Source organism: Dendropsophus ebraccatus, chromosome 6, assembly GCF_027789765.1.
Source record: "Dendropsophus ebraccatus isolate aDenEbr1 chromosome 6, aDenEbr1.pat, whole genome shotgun sequence".
NCBI classification, from domain to species: domain Eukaryota; kingdom Metazoa; phylum Chordata; class Amphibia; order Anura; family Hylidae; genus Dendropsophus; species Dendropsophus ebraccatus.
In genome coordinates, this window is record NC_091459.1 from 26,213,832 (window position 1) to 26,234,255 (window position 20,424).

The window sequence follows — 20,424 nt, forward strand, 5'->3', positions numbered from 1 at the left end:
CACAGATGGTGGCAGAACTGGAACATAGAGTAATAAAAAAAGATGGCCTAGTCTGATAAATCATGTTATATTTTACATCATATCGACCGCTGAGTGTGTATATGTATGTGTGTGTGTGTGTGTGTGTGTGTGTGTGTGTGTGTGTGTGTGTGTCTGAAATGTTACAGGCAAAACAGAAAAGTTAGCGTTAACTAAAGGCTATACCATACCATGGAATTCTGTGAGTTTCGACTCCAAAACATAAAATTCTATATATTTCCTGTACACAGACCAGTGTTCAGCTTCATGTCCAACTGTGGAAAAAGGACAGCTGTGATTACATAAAATCATGTTAAATCCACACACAATAAATGATGTACACGCTCGCAGTGCTCAATACCTGCTTTTCTGTCATTTCTCTCTACATCTATACAAAACACTGGAATTCTCTCTTTTCGATCTCGCTTTTCAAGGCACGAATCTTCAAAAAAATCTACAAATGGAATGCTGATCTTCCATGCAGACAGATTGCGAGGCGTATTTGGAGTGGTCGCGGTGAGAACCTCCACAGGAGAATCGTCTTCTAATACCATGATGCCTTCTTCAATCTGAGAGAAGTAAATATTCAGTGGCCTTCCAAAGTAGTTAGAGACAGACAAAAACAAGCATACATAGACAAAGAGGGGCGCTAATATAGTGTAGTATGTATATAGCAGTGGGTAGCTATAATAAGAGTATAGTCAAACTAACCTGGTAGTATTGTGCACACTTAGTATTAAGTTTAGTACTGGCGTAGGCCAACACTAGAATGCACATTGGTCAATAACAGTTGGGTCCACAGCCTGGCTCCTGGTTCTCAACTCTTAGCATCTGTCTCCATACCAAAAGCCAGAAAGTACAATGTAGACCCAACCTTAAAGTGTCACTGTTGTTTAAATTTTTTTGCAGAAATCAATAGTATGGGCGATTTTAAGAAACTTTGTATTTGGGGTTTATTAGCCAAAAAATGCATTTTTATCATGAAAAAGCAGTTTGAAGCTCTCCTCCCTGTCTTCATTGTTCTCTTATGGAGAGGGGAGGGGGGAGATGAGGCACCAAAACAGAACAAAGAGTTAATTCACAGCTACATCACCGTCCTTTCTCCTCTGAAGTCAGCACTGACCTCTCAGACCTCTGAATACTGGCTTTCACACAGGTCCCACTGTGTAATACTTTGTTCTGTGCTCTCTGACTCTCTCTGCTGGCGACTAATCTCCCTCCTCCATAGGTTACACAGGGTTGGACTGATGTTCGACGGGTTCCTGAAGTCTCAGTTACGAGTCTCAAAACACGGGAAAAAACAGATATACCTCCCTTTGAGACTTGTAACTGACTCCACAGACCCTGTTTTTGCAAATTCATTATACAAGGGAAAAATAATACCACCCCATCACGACAACTACCAATCATACTGTTACTGAATAAAACCCTATACTATTAATATCTTCCTATAGAGTGACCATATATTGGTGGAAGCCAGTTCTACACATGATGACTAGAGATGAGCGAACCGGGTTCGAGTCGATCCGAACCCGAACGTTCGGTATTTGATTAGTGGCGGCTGCTGAACTTGGATAAAGCTCTAAGGTTGTCTGGAAAACATGAATACAGCCAATGACTATATCCATGTTTTCCACATAGCCTTAGGGCTTTATCCAAGTTCAGCAGCCACCGCTAATCAAATGCCGAAAGTTCGGGTTCGGATGGACTCCAGCATGCTCCAGGTTCACTCATCTCTAATGATGATGCTATGATTGGGGGTGTGTATTAATACAAGCACTTATATATGTATGAGTATGCTGGATAAAGGCTGCATGAAACAGGCTCTGCGAAATAGACACTTTGCAGACCAAAATCTGCTTTGTACGTATAGTAGGAATGAGATAGACAAAAACCCCTTGATGACTTGTACCGGATACCCCAACAAGAGGTGCTGCTACTACTACTACTACTTTTTCTTCCCTCAATTAATAGTGAGCCCAGAGTAGTCTCCAAATGTATTACTGACATATTTAGTATATAATAATTGGCTAAAACTCTCATTGACAGGCATTGTTATCGGCCCGGCTCCCAGAGCTGTGCAGGCTGTGGCTGATGGAGAGGATGATGGCAGAGGGATGCTCAGTGTCCCTCCAGTGCCCTGTGTCCCTCAGTGTCCCCCTGCCATCATCCTCTCCAGCAGCCACAGCCGCACAGCTCTGGGAGTCGGGTCGTGACATCACCATGTTATCCAGGAAGTGACATCACCATGTTATCCAGGAAGTGAAGCCTTGATGCAGTAGTAAGTGCAGGGAAAAAAAGCATTTCATGTGCATCTCCCGTAATAAGTGTATATTGGTGATTTGTATACGTTTTGGGGGGGCAATACAATACTTTAATAAAAGTTTTCGCGAGATTTCTCCTTTAAATGTGATGTGTATAGTAAATCGCATAAACTATAGTCAGATAAGGATGTAATTTCAATGGGGAAACTAGATGGCATTGATGCATACCTACAATATAATAAAGACAAAGTAATGCTGGTGTACAAACAGACAGCATTTGCAGAGAAGAGTGAAAAAGTCTTTACGTACAGCATATTCATCTCCCTCTGCCATCCCATAATTAGGCAGCATCGCTCCTTCCATTGTTGTGCTCTTAAATACTCCTTTTAGCCTGCTGCCAATCTTCCCAATTCCTGATGGTTCACCTCCTCTTTTTTGTGTTGTCCTGTGAAAAAGAAACAATTATAATTATAAATATTCTTCAACAATGCAACTGATGTCTCCTGCATCAGTCCTTGCCAGCCGAGGGGCTAAAAATCAGAACCGAGGTGGATGGTGTTATGCTATAGCTGGCAAGGGCTAGCGATGATAACCAGACAATTACCAGAAATCTATTAACAATTCACGACTATGTGGAAGAGGACCCACAACATACCAGCATGCAGTGGAAGCCTGTCACCTAAAGGGGTACTCCCCCCCCCCCCCCCCAAATTTTTTTTGCAGTGTTAAATAGCCCACCCATAGCTTAAAGGGAACCTGTCACCCCCGTGCTGGGGTTACAGGCTCCCGACCCCCCATACCTACCTGTTCGCGCCGGGTCCCGCTTCTTGATACGGTCCAGTGATGGAGATTTCAGTGCCCGAAGCCCGGCACACGCGCTCCTGAGATGAGTCTGACGCTCATAGAGAATGAATGGAGAGTCCGACGCTGAGGAGAGCGCGCACCGGGCGCTGAAATCTCCGTCAACGGACCGTATCAAGAAGCGAGACCTGGCGCGATCAGGTAAGTATAGGGGGCTCTAGCGGGGGTTGAGAGCCTGTCACCCCGGCACAGGGGGTGACAGGTCCTCTTTAATATATTACTCAAAGCAAGTAATTACCTGTTTTGAGTCGTTTTAGAGCTATTTCTGCCTATTCACCCCCTCAGTATTCACAAAATGAGTGAAATGTAGTCCAGGCCGACGCTCCTTCCTCCTGGCCCCCACCTTTGGAGTCGGGATCACATGTCCTCCTCTCTCTCCAATGGGATGACAGGCCGCTTCCTCTGCTGGCTGTGTTCAGCAGCCGGTAGCCTACTGAACTGTGTGTCATCAATCAATCTGTGTGTGTGTCAGCTGCGGAGTTCGGCAGTGCTTCCTGGGCAGTGTGGTGACCTGTGACCTCTGCCCAGCCATGTGCCGCCTCCTCAGCCTCCACTTGCTCCAGGATCCTCTACCCCTGCTGTAAGAATGCTGATTCTTCTCTCTTCCCAGGGCATACATATACAATCCCCCTCCCCCCTGCAGCTAATCACCTCACTATCCATCCACATCAGAGGCTCTGTAACCACATATCTTGTGATGTGGATGCATAGCAGCTTGCTGGTACCAGTAGTTCTACACAATATATCAAGTCACAGAACTTCTGTAGAACTACAGGTCCCAGCAAGCTGCTATCTGTCCACATCACAATATATAAAGGTCACACAGTTTCTGATTTGGACTGATAGCAGCTTGCTGGGACCTGTAGTTCTACAGAAGTTCTGTGACCGGATACATTGTGGAGAACTACACAACCCAGAACGCATATATTTATCCACATCACAATATATCAGGTCACAGAGCTTCTGCAGAACTACAGGTCCCAGCAAGCAGCAGGAAGCATTGCATGATGGGAAATGTAGTTTCCTGGCCAGCACCATCTTGCATGTATATATTGGCTTTCAGAAAAACTTTTTCTCAGGAAAGGCTGCAGCTAGAAAGACGGGAGACGGCTCAAAATACTCAAAATACTTGGTGAGTAAGACCAGCTAGGTTTGGGAGCATTTCATTTTTTTAGCTCTTGTGGGGAATACCCCTTTAAGGACTCGAGATGTACTGGTATGTATGCCATGGAAGCCTGTCACTTAAGGACCCATGATGTCGTCACCATTAATGACGGGTCACCGTGATTGTGCGGACGACCACCATTAACCCCAGTTCTTCATTTAACCATCAGCGACAGGAGCTTAACGCCTGTCAATGTACGATTGGGAACCCCACAGATTCCTGACTGCAGGAGGTCTCTTACTCACCTTCATACAGTCAGCGCTGCGATCCCCTAATAGAGTCTGCCACAGGCAGTTTCTATGTGAAGATGGCTGATAACACTGATCAATGCTATGAAATGGCATAGCATTGACCATGTATGCAATCTAGTGATTGCATGTAATAGTCCCCAAGAAAATAAGAAAATTAAAAAAGTTTTTTAAAAATGACACAGCCCTTACCCCAATAAAAGTTTAAACAACCCCCCTTTCCCACTTTACATCTAAAAACAAAACTGCAAAAATAAAAACTGGCCTGGTCCTTAAAGCAACTCTGTACCCACAATCTGACCAGTCCCCTGCCCCCAAACTGCTTGTACCTTCAGATAGCTGCTTCTACTCCAAGATCTGTCCTGGGGTCCGTTCGGGAGGTGATGCAGTTATTGTCCTAAAAAACAACTTGGCGTGGCTTAGAAGGTGTGTGTCCAAGCCTTGCATCGCCTCTTCGTCCCTCCTCCCCACCCTCCTCATCATTAGGAATGCTCTGGGCAGGATTTTTCCTATTCATCACCTGTCTGAACACTGCACAGGTGCTGGATCATTAAGGCCCATGTGCAGTGTTAACACAAATGATGAATAGGATACTGCCCAGGGAATTCTGAATAATGATGAGGGTGGGGAGGAGGGACGGAGAGGCGGTGCAAGGCTTGGGCATACACACTCTAGGCCACGCCAATTTGACACAGGGCTGCAAGTTTAAAAGTTGTTTTTTTAGGACATATCTGTCCTGGGGTCTGTTCAGCAGGTGATGCAGTATCACCTGCCGAACAGACCCCAGGACAGATCTTGGAGTAAAAGCAGCTATCTGACGGTTCAAGTGGTTTGGGGGGGTCAGATTGTGGGTACAGAGTCGCTTTAAGGCCAAAATCCACTGTGTCCTTGTTAAAAGCTGCAGCTGGGTTTTCTGCTCCATCTCTGTACACCAAATACAATTACTGTTAAAGGGGTTATACAGCACTACAAAAACATGGTCACTTTTCCACCTCTCTTGTCTCCAGATTGAGTGGGGTTTCAAACTCAGTTCCATTGAAGTAAATGGAGCTTAAATTGCAAACCGCACCTGAACTAGAGACAAGAGAGGGGGGGAAATGGCCATGTTTTTGTAACGCTGGATAACCCCTTTAACTAAAATGACATCTATGGCCTTTTTTCTTTTAGGCTAGCATTGCACACATGTTTCACATACACGGATACATTACCTAGGATCATGGACAAGAGCAGTGAAAAAGAATAAACTAAAAAAGCACTGTGAAAGCCAGAGGCCAGCAGTTAGTATGAAAAAGTGCACAGCAAAAGAACACAATCTATTAATACAGCCATTGTGATACAAATAAATGCAAATAATCTGGACCATGTGTATACAGCTACGTTATAGGGTAACTGGGTCATCCAGGCAGCCATGTTAAGAAAGAAAGATGCATTACAAGCATGACATCCATTTATAGGACATGCACTGAGTGTAATACTGCAAGAGCCAGACATACTGCCTTCACAACAGAGTGACATATTTAAAGTGCCCCTATCACTTAAAAAAAAAAAAGGCACGTCAAAAATTTTGATTGGCCAGGGTCTGGGTGTTCGCACTCCCACTGATCATTAGAGAGAGCTGGTGCCGGTCACCTTTTAAGCTGCTGATGCATGGTTCCTGCAATAGGCTCTGATATATATATATTATACACACACACACAAATAAAGTCATTTAGTGCACTGGAGGCGGCGCAGCACCCGCCTCCAATGCACCAAACAACTTCATTTGCATATATACATAAAACAGAGTGTGAAAACCAAGTGGCAGTTAAAAAATGACCGGCACCATCAGAATCTGCATGGCAGGACCGACCAGGTCGTATAAAAATACATACTTGTTAATGGTAATGGTACATTTGCTTTAAAGTGACCCTGTCACCCCCTATTTGCATTTTGACTGATCTCCACAGGTGTAAAGGGTAAATGTTACAGCTTTCATTACTTATTTTATATCACACCTCATGGTGCTTGGTATATGTGGGTGGAGCCTCGCAGTCTTTGTGCCACATCGTTCCGCCCCTAGCGCCCCTTAGTCCCGCCCCATCCTTGACATCATCGCCGTATAGGCCCCGCCATCTCAGCAGCCATTGGAAGGGCCAGCCTAAAGCTTTACGCCCCACCCCCTAGATTGTCCCACAACAGTGGCCGCTGAGCGGGGCCTATGCGTCGCCCACATATACCAATCCACAGGTGATAAAAACGACTTTTTACCAGAACAAGCACCATGAGGTGTGATATAAAATAAGCAATGAAAGCTTTAACATTTACCCTTTACACCTGTGGAGAGCAGTCAAAATGCAAATAGGGGGTGACAGTGTCACTTTAAGAGCCTCATGCACTTTACACTAAAAGTTACCAAACCTGCGGCTGACTGTGGATCCAGCTGATAGTATAAGGCATATGGGGGGGGGGGAGGGAGTCTCGTGAGTCTTCAACAACTGATGATGCTGTTGGAGAGAGGGGTCAGGTGTGATGGATTTTTACAGCCTGACCCTTTTGTTATTAGAGGAATTAGCCAGGGTCAGAGCAGTTGAACTGTGTCCTTCACCATAGGGACCGCATGAATGTTCTGCTATTCATGTGTATGGGGAGGCCGGCAGAGATTTATTTGGAAGAAGGTGTATAGGCACCTGTACAATAAAGACCCCCTCCTGAAGAAAGACAGAAAAACAGCTAGTCAGATAGTGGGGCGCTTAGCCTTGTGCTACTCCAGGTTATATGTAGAGATCCATGGAGGTGTGAACACTCAGACCTGACCTGTGACAGTGCCCTTTTAACCTCATTTTTTTTATACTTTTTTTTTTACACATAAAACATTGGTACAGTGAAAAACGTCTCTTCATTATGAGCTGTTCTACGTAAAGGCAGTATACCGCTGCTTAAAGGGAAGCTGTATCCTATTTTTACCTATGCCAACGTAACAGGTATGCTGTCAAACAGGAAAATGTTTAATGTCTTGAGTGAGAAGATTTTCATCTGCCTCCGTTTATGAGCATACAGTTCCTTATGTATCTCTTCTAGGTTTTCTCCCCACTAAGAGCTGTGTCCTTTAGATAAAGCTTGGTTCAGACTCACTACATGCACTTGGTAAAGATAACATTATTAAAAGGGACGTGTCTTAAGAAAAGAACCGATTATTTAAAGTGACTCTGTACCCACAATCTGAGCCCCCCCCCCTTGTACGGTCAGATACCTGCTTTTAATCCAAGATCTGTCCTGGGGTCCGTTCGGCAGGTGATGCAGTTATTGTCCTAAAAAACAACTTTTAAATCTGCAGCCCTGTGCCCAAAGGCTGTGGCCTAGAGTATCTAACCTTGCACCACCCCTCCATCCCTCCTCCCCACCCTCTTCATCATTAGGAATGCTCCAGGCAGGATATTTCCTTTTCCTCTGCAGGGAACACGGCACATGCAACTTAATGATCCAGCCCATGTGCCGTGCTTACACAGCTGATGAATAGGAAAATACCTGCCTGGGGCATTCCTAATGATGAGGAGGGCGGTGAGGAGGGACGGAGGGCTGGTGCAAGTCTAATGCACAGACACTCTAGGCCACGCCAGTTTGACACAGGGCTGCAAGTTCAAAAGTTGTTTTTAGGACAATAACTGCATCACCTGCCGAACGGACCCCAGGACAGATCTTGGGTTAAAAGCAGCTATCCGAAGGTACAAGTGGTTTGGGGGGGGGGGGTGCGGATTGTGGGTACAGAGTCACTTTAATGTGTGTCTGTTGCTTTAATACACTTTTTTTTTTTTTTTTTTTTTTTTTAAATAACAGTACCCATTTGAATCATGTTACACTTTTTTTTTAAAGAATTTTGTTATTTCTCCACTTTACTATTGACATCATAAGTAATCCTACTTTTACCTTTTACCTTTGTTCTCTGCTCTCTACTGGTGACTAATCTCCCTCCTCCCTTCTCCCCCCTACATAGATTAGACAGGGCACAACTAATGTAAACTAGTCGAGATTTCCTGATAATGAGCAGTGAATGAGAGAGAGAGAAGGGGGGGGGGGGGGGGGGCGGGGGAAGTCTTATTGAATGCAGATAATGGCATATTTGCCTAATAAACCCAATTACAAATTTTCTTAAAATTGCCTGGACTATTGATTTCTGCCAAAAAATAAATAAAAAATGAAATTACAGTGACACTTTAATATTAAGCTGACGCTTCCTGTCCTGTAGAGAAGACTCTTCTGTCATCTCCTCCTTTTCACAGACAGGATTACTGTGAACGCAACCCCTAATAATAAATAACCCAGAATCGCATCATTTACAACAGGAGATGGCTAGAATTCACCACTTCCCCTGCCTGTTATACAACCTTAGAACAGGTCACAAAACGTGCCAAAAAAACTTTCCCATCCAAGTCTATAAGGTTTGTTATTAATGTCTATGGGGCTAGCTGTAAGTCATCTCTAAATACTGTTAAAAGCATCTTAGGTAAGATGGTTGCCACAAAATCAATCTACTAACAATGAAGAATGAAACTAAATCAGAAAATAGAAACAGGTTAAAAATATAACAAAACATGAATCTGGCTCCAATTGGTTAAAAAAAAAAAAATCTAGATCATATGTTCCCATTAAAAGAAGTGCTTCCATTCTATCATCATGTTAGGATACTCCATAACATTATAGTTGGACTCTGGAGCCCACCACTCCCTAGTGCCACTGAATGACTCTGGCTAACTTGTACTATTCATTTTTTATGTTATTTGTGTAAGGAATGAACTTAAAAAAAAAAAAAAAAAAAAAAAAAAAAAAAAAGGTAGAAAATAGGACACAATTCCCATTGAAGACAAAAGGATTCAACACAAAAGTTATAGCACAAAAAAAATGCAATCACATAACTACACAGTGAAGCAATTCCAACATGCTATGTGGAAACTCACCGTATATCATCCAAACTGAGGCTATTTCTGCAATAAGTATACATAATTCACCATCAAAATGTTAGAAACACAGCATCCTGAGGTGGGAAAAACACAAGCACCCAAAACTTCTTTAAATGGGTTGTCCAGCGAAAATCTTTTTCTTTCAAATCAACTGGTGCCAGAAAGTTATATAGATTTGCAATTTACTTCTATTAAAAAATCTCAAGTCTTCCCATACTTATTAGCTGCTGTATGTCCTGCAGGAAATGTTGTTTTATTTTCAGTCTGACACAGTGCTCTCTGCTGACATCTCTGGCCGAGACAGGAACTCTGTCTCGGTTTTCTATGAATCCCCATAGAAAACCTCTCCTGCTCTGGACAGAGCACTGTGTCAGACTGAAAATAAAACAACATTTCCTGCATGACATACAGCAGCTGATATGTATGGGAAGACTTGAGATTTTTTTTTTATAGAAGTAAATTACAAATCTATATAACTTTTTGACACCAGTTGATTTGAAAGAAAAAGATTTTCGCTGGACAACCCCTTTAATACACTGTAGTTATCAATAAACTAACGCACAGAAAGTAATATGGACATATTCTTAATGAATGTTCTATACTGTATCAATTAATGCCTAATATGCAGTTACTGTACTGGTTAGTATTCTTGCATTATGAAGCTGCCCACCCCCGCAGATCCCGTATTCTTGTGTGTGATGGAAGAGCGCCCCCATCCATGCATGCAAATATTCTATGTCATCCTGCCTCTGTGCCTGTACTTGTTCCCAGAATGCATGCCACTTGTCCCTCCATAAGGAGCTACATTCTGCTGTGCACTAGGACGAGGGATCGGCAGGGGAACGGAGGTTCAAGTAACATTAGTAACCAGGGCAGTAACTGTATCAGTCAGGTACTGATACGGCATTTTTCTAAAGAAAAACAACAGAAAGGTGGCCATACCCGTTTGATCTTCTATGTTTCTATCTAAAACATACCTGTTAAATTTGGAACTGCGTGTAGGGGACTCTGCACCTTCAAGCAGCTGCCCAAAATACTAGAGAAAAAATTTAAAAGGATTACTAATAAAAAAAAAAAAAAACACACACACACACGACAAAGCAGGTTATGAAACTTAAAGCTTCAGAGACTTTGCCACCAAGTTGGCTGTGCTCTCTTTGTCAGGCCCATAGAACTGGCAGGAACATAAGCACGCATTGAGACCAGCTCCAGGAATTTGCCGACCCTCGGGAGACAGAGCATCAGCGCGTCCCTCATCTATCCACTATGCACCCATCATACACCACTAACATACATGAACACACATTATTGACATACAATCACTTACCAAAACACATACTGTACACTTACTTACGGACTGACACACACACACACACAAACTACTGACTGACTGACTGACACACAAACAGCACTTCAACATATTACTGGCTGACAGACACACACATTATTGACTGACTGACACACACACAAACACTTACAGCTGAGTCATCTCCCTCTTACTCTCTGTTGGGCTAATCTCCACAATGTAAGGTAGAGGAATTGCGGGACATGTGATCAGGTCCTCCACCCCTCTTTCTGTGTGCAGGACGCTCACAGGTCCTGCTCCTTCTTCTGATGTTCAGCCAGCTCACCCTGCACTACAGTGAGCGGGCTGAACATTAGAGGACCGGGCCCCTCTCCCTCTCTGGGCCCCGGCACTTGCCCAGGTAAGCTGGGTGCGGATGCCGGGTGCTGGCGCTCATGTCCAATCAGCAATCTATTCAGACAGGGTACAAGGGGCACCTCTGTAAATAATAACTTTATGAGGCTGGTCCCGAACCTGGGTTTAAGCATCAACCAAAAGAAGAAAACCTCCACCGAATTCAGCTTCAGAGCTTTCGTGCCTTATTGTTAAACTATGTTTATGAACAGCTGGATATTATCCTTTTTGATATGATCACTCATCCTTTCTAAAAAAGAGCGAAACTCAAGCAAGCTCAAGTCCGAGCGTTCGGCATTTGATTACTGGTGGCTGAAGAAGTTGGATGCAGCCCTAAGGCTGCCTGGAAAACATGGATACAGCCTATGTTTTCCCCAGACTCCCTAGGGCTGAATCCAACTTCTTCAGCCACCAGTATTCAAATGCTAAACAATCAGATTTGAGCTTGCTTGAATTGCACTCATCTCTAATCCTTTCCCAAACCGATGCCCCCTTAGGGTACGATTACACGGAACGATAATCGGCCCTATCTGGCCAATTATCTTTTTGTGTAATAAACACAACAATCAGCCGATGACAGCGATCATCGGCTGATCGTTGATATATGTCTGGACCTATAACTGTCGGGGATTGACCGTGCATCGCTACGTGTAATTGAGGTGCGCGGCGGGCGACTGACGATTCCACAAGCACCATGCTTTACCTAAACATGTTTCAGGTTTTCTTCTGTGCTCCTTCTGCCTCCCGGTCCCGCGCGCAGCAGCAGCTTCGGAGCGGCTTGTCTGAGCTGAAAGACAGCTCAGCCAATCACTGGCCAGGACCACCGCGGCCAGTGATTGGCTGAGCAGTCTGTCAGCTCAGACAGGCCACTCCAAAGCTGCTGCTGCGCGCTGGACCGGGAGGCAGAAGGAGCCCAGGAGAAGACCTGCAACAGGTTTAGGTAAAGTATTGCATTTAAACAAGGGCTGCAAGGACATCGGTAACAATGTCCCTGCAGCCCTCGCTAAACAATTATCGGGCCGTGTAATAGGCAGTAAATGAGCACTGATCTAGCAGATCGATGCTTGTTTACATTATTGATTGGGCCCCCATCGGCCCGTGGAGTAGGACCCTTGCTGTTGGTAGCAAGAGAACCTCAGTAAACTCTAGATGTTATAACTGGATCCAAGTATTGATTGTTTCCCCTATGAAAACTTCAGCTAGGTTTTAGCTGTTAAGAACAAATTTCTTCAACTGCTCGAAGTAAGTGAGATTCTTACTATCCAGCTGGAGCACCGACCACTGATTGAGCACCATCTCAGTGATATTACTGCCACTAAATTGCTATAAGAAGCAGTTATCGGCCTACTGATCATCACTCAGACTATTGTTACTTATGCATTTGCATCCTGTAGGTACAGAACAAATACAGTGGTACCTCGGTTCTCGAACTTAATTGGTTCCGGAAGGCAGTTTGAGAACCGAGCAGTGTCTTTCCATAGGAAATAATGTAATTGTGTTTAATTGGTTCCAGCACCCACCAATAATTACCCATAGTACCTATATATTACATTGATAAGTGCCCAGTATAATCTCTACAGTACATTACAGAACAGCACTATATACTGTTGAGTACATTATATAGAAACATTCAACACTACCAGCAATTATAGTACAGTAGTCACTAACTCCTCTCTCATCCTTTACTGTATAGAGTCTCCCCCATCCCAGCACTGCAAAGTATAGGAGATGGTGGTGCACTGCCTGTACTACTACTACTGTACTGTACGTGAAGCCTCACCAGTGCTAAACTCACCAGGTACAACCCACAATCCACGTTCGCAAAAACGTTCAGATACCGAGTACTACAAGAATGGGGGCCCGAAAAGTGTTTGGGAGCCGAGCAAGAGTTTGAGAACCAAAGCAAACTTTCCTTGAAGATACCCAGTTTGAATTCCAAGCAGTTTGAGAACCGAGGTACCAATGTTCTTGTGATCAGAGGCCAATACTTACCTCATCGCTGTGACAGAACATAGGAGTGAAAACATTCTCAAGGAGGGATAGGACATGTTCATAGGCTTCAAATAGGCATCTCATAGTTTGAAGCTTTACCACTTCTTTGTAGGGGCCTTCTGCAACTAAAACATGATGTTAAAGGTTACCAACCCGTGTAAGGAAAGTAAAAAATTAAGAAACTGAAGCATGCAAAACCTCCACGTAAATGTGTTGGAGCACTGCGGCATCAATAATCTAGAAAAAGCCACAATACTGACATCTAGTGGCCAAAATGAAGTATGTATATTGCATAACAGTAATCTGCTGTGTGTCACATTTATGTCTACTACATAGATGTTTGCTGCAAATTAAAAAGGACCTGTCATTGCTCCTGGCTGGTCTGTTTCAGTACATGCAATGCCCATGAAATAATTCTGCATCACCTATTTTTATAGCCCTGTGATGTGCTGCTCCGGTTATCCTAACTAGAAATGTATGCTGTGTGGTGTGGTGGGACAGGCCAAAGTGCGGTACGAACGCATCACCACTCCCCCTCTTTGACAGTTGTGAAGAAAGATTGGGGAGGAAGCCCAGCTACAGCACTGAGAAGTACAAGTGCCACAATCCAATGCCAATCTCCGGCCACACTCAAAGGTTATGAATGAAGCATGTAATATGAGTGGAGATCCACAAGTAGCAAGGGTTCAGGTGTATTGGCGCTGGTACAACAAACTGTAGTAGTACTGGTGCAGAGCAAATGCTAGGAGTAGTAGTAAGGTAGTTTAAAACAACGTTTAATATGGACAACACGTGTCTAGGTTAAACCTCATTGTCAAGTCCTAATACATGAAAATACACGGGTTAAATATATAGTACACAAATGCTAGAAAAAAAATTCCAAAAAAGCCCAGCAATCACTAAAGCCAATCAGTGACCTGGCACCTGTCTGCATATTAAACGTGTAAAGTACCTACTACTTCTACTCCTATCATTTGCTCTGCACCAGTACTACTACCGCTTGCTGTACCAGCGCCTATGCACCCGAATCCTTGCTACTTGTGGATGTCCACTGGTATTACCTGCTTCATTCACAGCCTGCTCTGGGGGACCAGAGAGTCAGGAAGGCAGCGGACAGCCAAATCTACTTGCTCTCAGCGGTGCCGTGCTCGTAGCACGACCGCATCAGGTGAGTATGCGATTCTCTCATCACCTGTACCTCCTCTTTGTCAGTTTGCAGATTACACTATGTGCTCCCCGAGGTGACTTTCCTTCTTCTCTTTGTAACACTCAAAGGTTACCTATTCTGGCGAGGTCCTGCTAGGCGCTTGTGTTTTTAGTTGCTTTGGTCAAAGACCTTCCAGTTAGAAGGCCACAAAGCTATCACAGTATAGTTGAAGGTTTTGATGGAACATGTATAACTTACTTCTTTGGATTTCCTCCACAATAAAAGGGTCAAATCTAATTTTATCAATGCTTTCTTCCAAGCAATATGTAAGAAAGATCTTCTTTACTTCTTCATGTAGAGCCAGCATTTCATCATCGGACAGCTCTGGCCTTAATATCTTGTCATTGAATTCCTCTATAGAGAAAAGAAATTGCCGATAAGGTTTCTGGTAAAATTCAAAAGACAATAATTAAGAGCAACACTAAAATATGCAGAAAAAAGGAGGAAGGCCTTTTATAAGACTAAACAAGATCTTCAACTGAAACATCTTAATCCCAATGAATAAATGACTTACCCACTGTCAAGCAAAACTGTAGAACATGTACAGCTCCCTCTTGTTTCAGGAAATTCATGAAGCGGAAAAGAAGGTCCTGCTCTGCCCTGATCTCCTTCAGTTCCAGTTTCAGTACCTTGAAAAAAAAATTCACTAAAACATTGGAAAGTCTGAAATGGCTATAACGATAACACGCAAGCACAACAATACATGGATTTTATTAATGACAAAAATCTGTGACGTATTTCGAACTACTTCAAAAACTAAACAAAAACTTTGCTTTAAAGGGGTACTCCAGCAAATAGAAAAAACAATCTTTCACATTAACTAGTTGCAGAAAGTGCCAGAGATTTGTAATTTACTTGTATTAAAAAAAAAAAATCGCAAGTTTTTCAATACTTATCAGCTGCTGTGTGTCCTGTAGGAACTGCTGTATTCCTTCCAGTCTGGAGAGCATGAGGTTTTCTATGGGGATTTGCTACTGCTTTGGACAGTTCCTGACATGGACAGAGGTGGCAGTAGAGAGCACGGAGCCAGATTATTCCCACTATAGAATATGGGCGGAAATTTCAAGCAGAACTTCAAACTCCGCTTGAAGTTCTGCCTGTCCTATAGACTCAATGATATTCTCAAGCTCAATTCGACATCTGCCCAAAGAATTGACATGTCCACCGCAAGGCCTTAGCTTGAAATTTCCGCACATATTCCGTAGTGAGAACATACCCTTAGAGAGAATACACCACTTCCTGCAGGACATACAGCAGCTGTAAGTACTGGAAGACTGGAGATTTTTTTAATAGAAGTTACAAATCTCTGGCACTTTCTGACACCAGTTGATTTGTAAGACATTTTTTCCCACTGGAGTACCCCTTTAACTAGCAAAATTATGTACTTTTCAATAATTTTAAGTATGGCAAGTACCGAAGGATTCTTGTTTATAGGCTCTGCAAATTTTTGAAGAAATGGTACCAAAGTGGAGGTCGGCTCCGTTGCTTGTTCAGGCTAAAACAAAAAAATGAACATGTTAAAACAATAAATTAAAAATATTAATAAGTATAAAAAAACGAGCATGACAAAATGACTACTCACAGGTCTATCATCAATGAAAATGAGAAGTAACCGATTAACATTATCCTAGTGGGGAAAAAGCAAATATTTAGAGATTTTACACCATTCATGAAACCGAAGCACAGTGCGCACTGGTACATCCAGCTATTTTACAGCGTTCAGGACCTCAGTTCAGGGGCTTATAAGTGGGAGAAACGCCTGGCCCGGTGTTTCCACTCTTTTGGGGACTTTGTCAACAAAAAAAAAAAATCTTAGGAAGAACAATAATCCTCTAAAAGAAGAAACCATCAAGCGGGTCCAAGGGATGTGGAAACTCTGTTGTTCAGTTGATCAGTTTACTGTTTCCAACAAGTTTAATAGCTGTTCCTTGTTTAAATTAAAGGGGTACTCCAGAGAAGGGCCCGCTCCAGGTTTTTTGTGGGCCCTTGGGCGACAGAGCCTGAGAGGGCCCCTCGTCCACCTATCCACTATGCACAATAACTTGAGACACCACTAACATACACAAACACATAGTACTGACTGACACACACACACACACACACTACTGACTTAGACACACACACATTACTGAATGACACACACACAGCACTTACAGCTCAGTCTTCTCCCTCTTCCTCTCTGCCCTGCCATTTCCACACTGTAGTATTGAGGACCTGCGGGTCATGTGATCAGGTCCTTCATCCCGCTCTCTCTGTAGGACACTGACAGGTCCTGCTCTTTCTCCTGTGTTTTCTGATGTTCAGGCTACTCACCCTGCACTACAATTAGCTGGCTGAACATCAGAACGAGCCCCTCTCCCTCTCTGAGCCCCTGGAGGTACTGGGGACCCAGCACTTGCCCGGGTAAGCCCTGTGCTGACGCCAGCTTAGCTCCAGAGACTCAAAAACGAAACCATATTTTTTCTAATAAATTGCCTTAATAAAGTCATATTACTTTTTAGTATAACACTATTAAAATAAAATGTATACTTACTTCTACCTACCATTCAACTTCAGTTGAGTGGTAGCAGAAAGGGACGACATAGGACCCCACTGCTGTCAGCAACACTAGTGTCGGAAACTGCAGGGCTGTCTAAGCCCTGCAGTTGTCGATCCTCTGCTCTGAACTAGCACAGGATTGTACAGGGCAGGGTCCTGTTCCCCCTATATACTATATATTCTTCTATACAGTACCTGGGGGGAGGCTGCCCGATACTATCACTGTGTGCGGCAGCTAGGTCCTTCAGTAGGTGGCAAACCTGTAAGCCAATGTCCTACCTGTTAAACACGGTCTGATCTATTTTAACGTGTGATAAATATAGTCATCAAAAGTAGAGTGCAAACAAACATATACATGAAAGACATTCATAGAAACCTACTGGATCAGCCAGAAAGTCCATTGATGGGAGGAACACTGAACCAGAGAGAATCTCTCTCAAAAGCAACGTTAGAGGCCTGGAAGTAAAAAAAAATAAAATAAAAAAGAGTTTTTGGCAGCAGACACTTGTTCTGCACATAATGACAAAAAAATATTCTTCAATATTACAAAAATGTTATTAGAGAAGTTTAAATAAGTTGTCCCATTCAGACACAGAAACATCCAGTACACACAGTCCGACGCGTTACTGGACGGCTGGCCCTAAATCATAGATGATCTATCTTGGATAATTTTTCTGCTATTTTATGGAACCTCAATAAATGGATTTCATACAAAGAAAGTTCTGACTTTTACAGTTTGTTTGCATTTAAAGTGTTTTATTTTTTTGAGAAGTCAGTAATATAAGCGATTTTAAGAAACTCTATAATAGGTTTTATTAGGCAAAAAAGGCTCTTTCTGTACTCAAAAAGCAATTTCCCAGCCTCCCCCCTTACTTCTTATCTTGCCATTATCAGGCAAATCAGTCTTCATTACAGAGAAGGAAGTTAAGACGGGTTCTGCTGTGTCCATTATATCCTATGGAGGGGGGGAGTGGCCGAGGGAGATGAGTGAGCAGGGAGAAAATACATGAAGGTCAGCTGTTTGTAGACTGTCTGGGCATCTGGATTCAGAGGTCAGAAAGGTCAGTGCTTATCTAGGAACTTGCTGAGAGAAGATTGCAGGGTGTTGTGCTGTGCAGGACTGCTCAGTGCTCACTAACTCCTCTCAGCCCCTCCCCTCTCCATAGAGCATAATGGACACAGAAATCCAAACACCAACCATTTGACCCTGAAATTTAGCACATAGGTACATTTGGGGGGACACTTATCAAGACTGGCGTACTCGTATGCCAGTCTTAAAGCCATGCCCCCTTTTCACTTTACACCATATATGAGAGAGAGAGAGAGAGAGAGAGAGAGAGAGAGCAATAAAAGTCACCTGCTATCTGTTGCTTTTGGTGGTAGAATGAATGGAAATAAAAGTTCAGTAAGTTTTCGGAGGTAGCAAAGTTCATCTCTGCGACTTCTCAATGCAACATGAAGGTCTGGTCCATATTCCTCTAGTGCAGCTTGCTGCAGATACTCAGAGTTTTTTACTAATTGGAGAAATAAATAAAAAGTGTAAAAGAAAAGGCTTTTAAAAAGTGTCACTGTCGTTTATTTTTTTGCAGAAATCAATAGTCCAGGCGATTTTAAGAAACTTTGTAATTGGGTTTATTAGGCAAATCTGCCATTATCTGCATTCAAAAAGACTTTCCCCAGGTCCCCCCCCCCCCCCTCCTCTCTCTCATTCACTGCTCATTATCAGGAAATCTCGACTCCTTTACATCAGTCGAGTCCTGTCTGTTCTATAGAGAGGGGAGGGGGGAGGAGGGAGATTAGTCGCAGCAGAGAGCAGAGAACAAAGGATTACACAGCGGGATCTGTGTGAAAGCCATATTCAGAGGTCAAAAAGGTCAGTGCAGACTGTCAGAGGAGATAGCCTGGTCAGGTAGCTGGAAATTAAGTCTTTGTTGTCCTGTTTGGTGCCTCATCTCCCCTCTCCATAGAAAATCATGAAGACAGGGGGGAGAGCTTTAAACTGCTTTTTCATGATAAAAATGCATTTTTAGGCTAATAAAGCCAATTACAAAGTTTCTTAAAATCGCCTGGACTATTGATTTCTGCAAAAAAAAATTAAATGACAGTGACGCTTTGAGCAATATCTGTTTTCCGGTCTTAATGCAATCTATCCATTTAATTGTGTGCCATAGTGCCCCCAGAGTAGCAATCATTTTCCACACTGAAGTGCTTGGCTAATTCTCACTATATACAGGTATTACCACTAATAATAATGGTGGGAATAAGTAATAGACTTGCTGGCCTAGACCATTAATTTAAAGGGTTATCCAAGGTTACAAAGACCATAGCTGCCCATCTGCTTTCCTCCTGAAACATCACCAGCCTTGTCCTCATTTTGTGTATGATATAGCAGCTCCGTTCCATTGATTTGAATAGCACACTATTGTAATATCAAACACAAGCGGGGGACAGGTGCGCTTCAGTTTTGGCAAGAAAGCCGCTTTGTTTTTCTAAACCTGGATAATCCCTTTAAAAAAGCAGACCGCTCCAGTAGGTATGCAACGCTTGTCTAAAGCGAGCGATTGACGGAACCGGAAGCGCTGTAGACTGCCTTGTAAGTGTATTGCAATGCAGCAGTTCCGATGACCGCTTGCTTTAGAAGAAGACGGCGTCCCTGACAAGGTTTTGACAAAGTATCCTGACATGCGAGTAGAATGGTAAGTACCCTTTGCACTAGGCGGAGGCCACTAGGAGGAACATAAGGAAAACATTCTTATACGAAAAACTAAAAACCAGTGGGTGTCACTTTACCTTTCTGTCTGGCTTTGGAAATAATTTCAATATGCTTCATAGCCGCTTTCAACAATTTTCTTGTTATAACCGATGGGATATCCACCTATAAATAAAAAAAAACATTACTTGTCTAGGCAGGTGAGTACAAACGTTTTATACAATAGAAGGGAGATAGCAATCCGGCACAGCTTCTATCACCTGTCGATAAGGTGTGTAGAGGAGCCTGTTGCCAACTCAATGGGATCAAACGTCGGCCCACCGGTGTAGTGCTCTGCTGCAGTTAGATTTGGATATAACGGTGCACTTATAGGTAAAGACAGCGGCACTCACCTCTATGCAATACGGTCGTTTATTGTATACAATCAACGACAAACAATAGTGGGAGACAAAACAATGGTAGCAGGGGTGTTCCTAAGGCGCTTCTACTGAGTGCCTGATGTAAAAGGCCGTAGCCTGTGGAACGCCCCTGCTACTATTGTTTTGTCTCCCACCAATGTTTGTCGGTTATGGTATAAATAAACGACCGTATTGCATGAAGAGGTGAGTGCCGCTGTCTTTACCTACATGAGTACAAACGTTTGCATCTCTGAAAGGCGTAAGGAAAGGGACTTCTGGGCCACATAGCCGTATTAGCGTAGGCCCCGCTCAGCCAATCAGTGCATGGCCCCGCTGCAGTAACTGATTGGCTGGACGGGACCTACAGGGACCAAACAGCCTCAGATGCAG

At 43.4% G+C, this 20,424-nt stretch overlaps 1 protein-coding gene across 4 annotated transcripts in view; it reads right to left on the reverse strand.

Moving 5' to 3' along the window:
• Positions 1-20,424, reverse strand: part of SNX14 (sorting nexin 14) — a 55,692-nt gene that overhangs the window by 21,946 nt on the left and 13,322 nt on the right. For 2 of the 4 annotated variants that reach the window (XM_069974709.1, XM_069974708.1), the window contains exons 7-19: positions 19,717-19,801; positions 18,284-18,440; positions 17,307-17,382; positions 15,971-16,015; positions 15,803-15,883; positions 14,903-15,017; positions 14,587-14,742; positions 13,182-13,306; positions 10,468-10,526; positions 9,488-9,514; positions 2,592-2,727; positions 380-587; positions 210-293 (exon numbers count right to left, since the gene is read on the reverse strand). In XM_069974709.1, the coding sequence (XP_069830810.1) occupies positions 210-293; positions 380-587; positions 2,592-2,727; positions 9,488-9,514; positions 10,468-10,526; positions 13,182-13,306; positions 14,587-14,742; positions 14,903-15,017; positions 15,803-15,883; positions 15,971-16,015; positions 17,307-17,382; positions 18,284-18,440; positions 19,717-19,801 (1,354 nt within the window). The remainder of the gene's footprint in view (positions 1-209; positions 294-379; positions 588-2,591; positions 2,728-9,487; positions 9,515-10,467; positions 10,527-13,181; positions 13,307-14,586; positions 14,743-14,902; positions 15,018-15,802; positions 15,884-15,970; positions 16,016-17,306; positions 17,383-18,283; positions 18,441-19,716; positions 19,802-20,424) is intronic. The other 2 variants (XM_069974711.1, XM_069974710.1) reach the window with 1 other exon arrangement.